General features: G+C 30.7%; 1 protein-coding gene across 1 annotated transcript; it reads left to right on the forward strand.

Moving 5' to 3' along the window:
* Positions 1–3084: 3084 nt before the first annotated feature.
* Positions 3085–4074, forward strand: LOC105141276 (uncharacterized). The gene has a single exon (XM_011048458.1). The coding sequence runs from the start codon at positions 3192–3194 to the stop codon at positions 3798–3800; it is 609 nt and encodes a 202-aa protein (XP_011046760.1). The 5' UTR covers positions 3085–3191; the 3' UTR covers positions 3801–4074.
* The last annotated feature ends 4961 nt before the right edge of the window (positions 4075–9035 follow it).

A 9035-nucleotide genomic window follows, 5' to 3' on the forward strand; every position in this document is an offset into this window, starting at 1 on the left:
AGTATATAATTTGAAAAAAAAAGTAAAAAAAAAAATGATGATAATAAAAATATAGATAAGTTTGGTTTTGTAGCCTCCCTAACCTAAACAATTAAGCCCGAAAGGATATTTTAACACCTAATACCCCAAAATCAACTGACTTGAGAGCTATTGGCCCAACGCTTATTACATGGGTTGAGGAGAAAAGCTTAAGGAAATCAAACATTGCACTATCTACGTATCAGTATCGGCAACCCGAGTTACTAAGCTAATAGGGTGTCTCAACACCTAATGCTCTAAGACCAACTAGTTTGGGACTCATTAGCCGAAAGCTCGTTACATGAGTTAAAGATGCATGGTGTTTTAAGTTACATGTATATATATTAAAAAAATAAAATAAGAAAAAAAAGAGAGAAAAAATAGTAATAATCACAACCCAAGGAAGTTAACCTTAAAGATTAGAACAAAAATATTGTTTTCTTCCAAGAAAAGCCCCATAACTATGTGTTGATATATTGAGCACAAAAAAAAGGTTTATTAATATCTTGTTTAAGAGGTATTGAGTAGATATATAAATTTAATAAGAGTTTATTTATCTAGATAGATTAATAGAAGTTGAATGATGAATACATTGCTTTGAAGAATTTGCAAATTGTTTTTCTATTTTAACACTTTGATTACTGGGGACTGGTAATAAGATGGTTGGGGGGTGTGATTAGTACTTAAAAGTGCATTTTTATCAAGGTTTTATATCATCATTTTGCACTTAAAGTATCAATAACTCCTTAACTAAAACATATTTTATAATAACATATCTAATAATATAAGATACCTTTAATTTGTAGTAAATGTTCATTTTAAATGCGGGCTTATCACATAAATAAAAGGATTGATTGATGAATTTAAGAATTGAAATTGAAAGGGCAAAGAGATGGCCAAACTTAGAAAAGAGATATCGGTGTAGTCCAAACCAGAACACTGTTCGGTAATTGGGTCATATATAGAGCTGTAGATCTCGGATTTAAGTCTACTTCATATGGATGGAAAGCTAAGACATTGGCCTACAACTTTCATATGGAGCCCAAGATTTAAAAATATCATTTTCAAGTCCAAATTGTAGCAACAACAAAGAAGTCCGAATCTGTCCTACAGCACAAGCACTGTTTAGTATTTGACTCATATCTGGAGTTCTAGAAGTCCAAATGACCTTCATTTTTTTTTTTCTAGAAAGCTGAGACAATTTTCTACAACTTTCATGTTTCAAGTGGTTCCAATTCTGACATTATCAATGATGTTTTGGGCAGATAAGAGAAGATAAGGATTGTCACCAAGTCAAGAGTTGACCATCCACTCATCAATTAGTTATCAAATCAATAGTTCTTAATTTTAGCCTATAAAAAGAGGCATTTGCCATACATTTAGCCATCTTGGTTTTCATATCAAGATCATGCTCTTGCTTTCTCTCTTTGTATTTATGTTCTTATTTTGCTTATTTACTTTTTTTCTTTCATTATGTTTAGCTAAGTTTATTATGTCAATGTAAAAAGGTTACAGTAATGGTGTAAGAATAAGTATACTGTAAACTTAATATGGAGTTTAATGTTTGATACTAACATATTTTGTATTTGTTATCTTGTTCACTCTTTAATACTTTACTTGTTAAATGACTAATCTAAATTTATATTGTATAACACTTGGTACAACAAATACTTGGTACTCTCATAGCCCATACTGTATGGTATAATCACACCTGAACTATGAAAGGAATTTGATTTGTTGTTAACATAAGTTATAATCATGAATACTTGATAATATTTACAAGTATTAGTATTAATTGAATAAGATAACTAATGTAATCATGTTAACAATTATAATCTGATTGGAACCTCCTTTGTATGTGTGGTTTTCAATTAAATAATAAGAGTTTATACTATACTTGTTTGACATACTATTAGTGAATCCTCTAACCTTGACATTTGTTGTTATCATTGTTTAATCCTTAGGTTAATCTTCCATCTTAAAGTTCTCATCAACTTCTTCTTCTTCTTTATTATTATTATTATTATTATTACTACTACTACTATTACTACTACTACTACTATTATTATTGTTGTTGTTGTTGTTGTTATTGTATTATTGTTATCTATAATTTATACAATTAATCTTCCTGTAGTTCGATCCTGGTCTTGTCGAGTTATTTATTATTTCGACACTCTTGCACTTGGGAGAAGACATCGATTTTTTTATCGTGTCACTATACAAGGGGTAAGTTTTCTATTTGGTTTAGAAAAGATCTTAATTTGCCCAGCGACTGCCTTTCGAGAAGTCATTATAATAGTTTATAAAAAATGGTTGCGACATATTGTGAATGACGTTACCGAGTAAATATTCAGCTCATTATTAAATATTTTATAAATTTGAATTCCGACCGAAAATCTCGAGACAAACCATTACTCCCCATCTAATATAAAATTTGGTGTATTAAAAAATCAAGATGCATGATGACATTATTCCACACCTAATATATTTATGTATGAGCAATATATAAAAATGTATGGTAAAGCAATAAATTAAAAAATATTAAAATTAAATTAAACAGACCAATAGAAAGGAGTTTATTATACAGGTTAGTAAAGCTCTGAGTGCCTCGCTTATTCATTTTTATTAATATTCCGAAATCTCCTACAAAAGATTTAGCTCGTACAAAGGGCTTGCACGTGATAATACTTAAAATCCAAAATAATAAGATTTCCATGGTTAATTGTTTGAGGCATTGCTCTCTTCTCTCACCTACCCCTCCTAATTGAAGCTAAGCCAAGCCTTTTTCCATGCACCGCCTTTCTAAATTTAACAGAAACAAACAAATCACTCGTATAAGTAGAATGGGGTCTCTCTTTTCGGGCTCACGAGACCTGTGGCACACAGGATTAGATCAAACCAATTATTAAGTAAACCCTAGATAATTCCAAGTGTCCATCCACCCATTGGTTGTTCTAGTGTTCATCAAAACTTAAGACTTTTCCTTGCTTCCATTTCCAGCCCCCCCACCCCTTTATATAGTCCCTCACCTTGCCTCTCTCCCTCTCGTCCCAAAAACAAATCTCCTCCCTCTATCTATCTCTCCCGCTCTCCGTCTCTCTCAAACCCCTAAGAAAGAGAAGGAAAAACTCTCTCCAAAAAGAAAATAAAAGGCACAAAAGTTACAAAACACTATGGATCAAAATCTACCAGTGATAGCCAAAAAAGCATGGAGCATAGTACGTGTTATCTTCTTCATGCTAAGAAAGGGCTTATCAAAGAGAAAACTCTTGGTTGATCTCAACATGATGCTTAAACGTGGCAACAAGATTGCAAGCAAAGCCATAGGTAACCTCATGTTCCACCATCACCACCACCACAATGACCACCGCAACGTCTCATCCAAATCCACACCATACGAGTATGAGTTCAGCTGTAGCAACACTCCCACATACTCGCTCCCCTTCCATACCAACAAGCGCCGCCACCACCACCACAATAACTTCTTTGCATGTGCATTCAACGCGCCACCAACTCATGATGATCATGATATGGTGACCATGAATGCTGTGAAGCTGGCTTTGGAGTTATTGAACAACAATGAGTTGCCTGTACCTGTGGAGGCATCCCCAATGTTGCCAGGGTTTGGAAGGAGCCCAATGGTGAGGCAATTGAGGATAACAGACTCACCGTTTCCATTGAGAGATGTTGACGATGATAATGGTCTTGTGGACAAGAAAGCTGACGAGTTTATCGCGAAGTTCTACAAGGAATTGAGAAAGCAAAAAAGTATGAGTGGCTAATTAGGATACAGGAGCTATGTCTTGTTGGGTATTATTACTATTGTAGTTGGTGATAGTTGATAGATCAATAAAATGTTTGCCTCATAACTGTTCATTTAAGGTTGTTTTGTTTCTTGTTAATGTTATTGATCAAGAAGGTTTGTACAAGGAATGAGAACCAGGTATGTATATTTCAGGGAATTAAATGCTGCCTTGTTATAAGTATCTACTTTGTAATTGTGATATTGTTTCGAAAGGTTGGAAATAAACCTAGTTTTGATATGAAAAAAAGATAATTCAATATGTAGTAATTATGGATGTAGCAAGAAATAAATCTGAATTTCCGGATTTCTTCTCTCTTTCCTCATATATCAAGTAATTAAGTTTCTTATTTCTGGGTTTGATTTCTGATCCAATTTTCTCGCCATGCATGTATTAATTATTAATGCTTAGCTCCATCAGTATTCTTACAGGGTCCAAGCAGCTTTCACTGCCTGCACTAATCACTTGTCCTGATATGATTCCACTAAGTTAAAAAGCAACCTTATTAGCTGGCCCCTCCAAAGTGTCAACCTTTTTTTATTTATTTTGTCAACTTTTCCTTTTTCTCTTTAGTTCCACTTTGAAGTTCTATATGAAACTTCCCCTTGTGTCAGTTTTTCAATTGGTTACTTTGGGGAATATTGAATTCAGAGTCAGATCCAAGAATTATACATGTAAAAATATTACTGAGCAAGCATGCTCTGTGAATTGTTAAGGGTTTTGTTGATTAATTGATTTTTTTTTATTTGATAAAGGATCTTATTGTATATAGAAAAAAATGAGTATTTTTGGATTAAAGAATGAAATAATTTTTGGAAGCACTACTATGAATTGTAAAGGTTTTGATTAATTAATATTCAAATTAATTTGATGGAGGACCTTGCGTCAAAATTAACGTGGGTATTTTTGAATTATGAACCAGCTATTTGTGTTTTGAACCTATCAATTTAACCTTCACTTATAATTGCAATAATTTGATCTCTATTGGTTGACATGAATTATTTGACTATTTGTGATGGGCTTATCAAACTTTAAAAGACCCAACCAGGATAGACCACGTCTCAAGCTTGACAAAACTTTAAAAGGTGAAGAAATTGACTTGTACGCACCCCTTCCTTGAGGATCTGATTAACTTAAAATTATTTGCGCCACTGTAATTGGCATTTTATGGACCTCATCAAGCATAGATATTTAATTTGAAATAATAAAATGTAGGACAAATTAACCATTATTGTAGAGATTGCTTAAATCAACAAAAATTGATTTGGTTGTCATGTACTGAAATATTTTATACACAACTTAATTATTAGTTTAACCTTGAATAGAAAGGTTAAATATAGGATGATGACCTACTATGTATAATTATTATGACAGAATAAGAAGTATATGTGACTTGGGTCTAATTCTATTTTCAAATCTAATATTTTTAAACTCAACAATACATTAATCTTAAATATTTGTTAATTTGACAAGTTATTAAACTTAATTTTCTAAAACTCGGCTATATATTAAACTCAAGCAAATGAGCCTAGCAAAATGTTAAACTCCAATACATCTTATCTATTCTAAATCCATGTAAGTATATTGGTTATTTTTATCAATATTAAATATTGTGTATAAGATAAGATATAAAAAAATTTTATAGCTTTATTATTTGTTTGGCAACATTAATGATATATAAGGTAATTCTCATCAGAATTATGGATTTCGGGAGATTATCATGTACTCCAGCTAAATATAAATAAATTAGAACATATGCACGTAATTACAGAGTAATCATTCCATTGCAAATGCACCAGACCTAATTAACTAGAAGTTATAAAGAAACTGCCTCCGGAAACTAGCCAGAGAATAGAAAACTGATCTAACAAAGAAAATCTTACAAAAGCAGAAAAATAAGGCCGTTATTATTGCTCAGTTATGCAAGAAAACTGAGGAAATTAACAAACACAAACAACGTGGACAGTAACAGTTTCCAATAAATAATAATAATAATAATAAGGTAGTGAAAATGAGCTGTGTTTAATTGCTTGTGGGCAAAGATATTTTTGTTTTCCAACCAAGACGGGCAAGATCTAATGATCCTTGTCTCTTTAACTTTCTGTCATGCATGCTATTGAAATATTGTGGGTAGCACACTAAAAAGACTTCCCCCCATAAAGCCAAGTGTTTAGGTGAAATGTTAGGTGATCCAAGTGTGAAATTAAGGGTGAGATGCTGGACACTTGTCCCCTTTTCAACTTCGTACCGTTACCTTCTTTCTGACACGCTTCACGTTTTGATAAATTTATGAGTGTTGTTTTTGCCATGAAAGCTACCTTTCTATTGCATTATTGATTATCAAGGTCGGCAACAGCATGGGTGCAACGATTACAGTAAACTTGTATGTATATATATATATATATATATTGACCTTCTTACTGCTCATGATTTTTCATAGAAGAAGAAGAAGAGGAAGAAGAAGAAGAACTCTTGTTGCTGTTCTTGATGGGTTAAAAACGGAAGACAAAGTGGCTCAAGAGGCGGCTTGGATATAATTAATTAGAAATATTTAGTTGTAAATCTATTCCATAGACTAAAGGAATATTCAGGGATGTAAGAGATGATTAGGTTAACCTAAAACTAATCTAATTAATCAAATCATATGTTTTTTCGCTTGTCAAAGTCATTACTATCTTGTATCTTATGTTTGCAAACTGCGTATAGCGCTGGTTAAGAAAAGGAAGACAAATTAGTGAGAAATGACTGCAGTTCAATTATTACAATTAGGATCTTCATCATTTTGCATGATGATCTGAAACATTCATTAGGAATTTCTTGCCATGTTATTTCTTGAAGTAGTTGACTGGTCAAGATTGTCCTAACACCGGTCCAAAGAAGCAAAGAGCACTTTCTTAAAAGTTACTGATTAATTTACAATGGCTACAACTTTTATTGATTTAGAACTCACTAGCTCCACAACTTTTTTTTTCCCTCTCTGATGTGGTGGATTCAGTGTGTGTGTGTGTGTATACACATATTGATTTAGCTAGCTAAATCAATATATATATATATATATATATATATATATATATTGATTGAGAACTCACTAGCTCCACCACTTTTTTATCCTTTCTGGGGTGGTGGATTCAGTGTGTGTGTGATATTTTACAAACGAACTTCATTTAGATCCAAGTACCAATGTGGAGGCTCCATTAAATATATGTTCAACAATGTCAACCGAGACTCTCACAATTGTTTCGTTTCTTTTCTTTTCTTTGTGTTCTATTTTTCTGATAATGTTTTTTCTTTTCTTTTATCTGATATACTTATTTAGGTGTTTTTTTTTTTTTCCTGCATGAGGGTAACACTCAACTTTCTTCACGTATATTAGTGAGTAATTTAAAGGGGAGGCTTTTCTCACTGCTGATGAAGCAGTAACTTGTATAGATTTTTCGCAATACGGATCTAGCCATCTATCTAGCAAACATTCGCCCATACACGAACGCAAAATCACTAATTCTTTGTTTCTTCCTTGAGCTGTTCTTAAGGTGCTATATATAACTTCAATGAAATCAATCTTTCAATTCAGTAAATAAAATGAGGAAATCAATATGTTTTTGGTACACATGCAGAGCATGGCTGATCACATTACGGGGGTTGCCATGACATTACGGGAGGGCCTTCAACACCTTCTTCCAATTAAAACGGTCTTGATTTTAATATTAATTTATCTCACATAAAAAATGAAAAAGAGAAGGAAGAGGGGTGTCAAACTGTCAATTATACCATGAGCTAAGAAACTTGATTGAAGCATGCGGGATGCGGGGATGGAAAAGGTCAATTTCTTTCAAGCTAAGCTTTCTTCGATGTCCCCCGTTAAGATCTTCGATGTCCCCCGTTAAGAAAAGGAGGATTTTAAAATAAGTTGGTGCATAATTGTCATTTGGGAAGTTGGGACCATGCTATATAAAACAAACACACTTGTCTATATTGCTGGGCAGCACGTAATACTATCTTACTAGATATTTTTTATCCGTGATTTTACAAGGATACTTTTTATTTATATTTTTTTAAATAGATATGTAGGTTATAAAAACGTGTTTTTTATATGAAAAATTTATGAAAGTATATAATATAATAAATTAATAACCATGTTTGTGAATAAACAAAAAAATCATTAATAATAATTAAAAATAAAACTAGAAAACTAAAAGATAAATATAAATCAATATATTCGATTATGTGATCTAAAACTTTTATTGGGTTATGTTAGTTAAATTATTTTTATTAAAATTATTTTTTATTAAAGTAAAAAATAAAAGAATAGACTCATACATGAAAATGATTGAATTGAATAAAAATAATAGGATTATGTAATGCCGAACATATCAGACATATTATATATTTATTTTTTTAAAATTATTTATATAAATAAAAAAATTATAGATGAATTAGAATATTATTTTTTTAATTTAAATACACAAAATAATATGTTTTTTTTTAAAACATTATATTTAAAAAGGTCTACAAAACCAGTGATATAAGTCATTAAATAGAGAAAAATTGATAGAAGATAATCATAAAACTATTTTTTTATGAGCAAAAAAATAAGACATTAAATCATATTAATTTTTCAATTTTGTGATCTGATTTATTAGATCAGAAGTATCATAAATAGAAAAATTATAAATTTTAATCCCCAACAAATTAAACGCTGAAGGATGAAACTGATAAAAAAAATCAATTATATAAAAGGATATAAAACAAAAATTATAATTAAAAGAATGAAGATAAAAATTAAAATAAAAAATAAATTAAAAGAAAATCAGATTTTCTTGATTGAAGGGTTAAATTAAAAATTAAAAATAAATTTAATAAAAAAAATAAAAAAATAAAGATCAAATAGAAAAAAAATAAACACTATAAATTTTGATTGGAGATTGAAATTGAAAGCTAATAAAATTTTAATAAAAAACAAGAAAAAATTAGAAATAAAAAAGAATAAAAATCAAATTAAAAAAAAATAATACATGACTAGCTATAATTGAAATCCAAATTTATCAATTAAACTTTTATAAGAAGACAATGAGATGAACATAATTCAGTAATTTTATAAGAAGACAATGAGATCAACACAATTAAACTTTTATTAAGGATGCACGTGTCAATAATTCAGTACGCACATATGCATGTGTCTTATTAATTTTCTACCAAGTACTTGTGCAATATGGA

Source organism: Populus euphratica, unplaced genomic scaffold (genome assembly GCF_000495115.2).
Source record: "Populus euphratica unplaced genomic scaffold, PopEup_1.0 scaffold117.1, whole genome shotgun sequence".
Classification (NCBI taxonomy): domain Eukaryota; kingdom Viridiplantae; phylum Streptophyta; class Magnoliopsida; order Malpighiales; family Salicaceae; genus Populus; species Populus euphratica.

Excerpts from the sequence above, each read along its gene's own strand:
- LOC105141276 (XM_011048458.1), top strand. The coding sequence starts at position 3,192 with ATGGATCAAAATCTACCAGTGATAGCCAAAAAAGCATGGAGCATAGTA.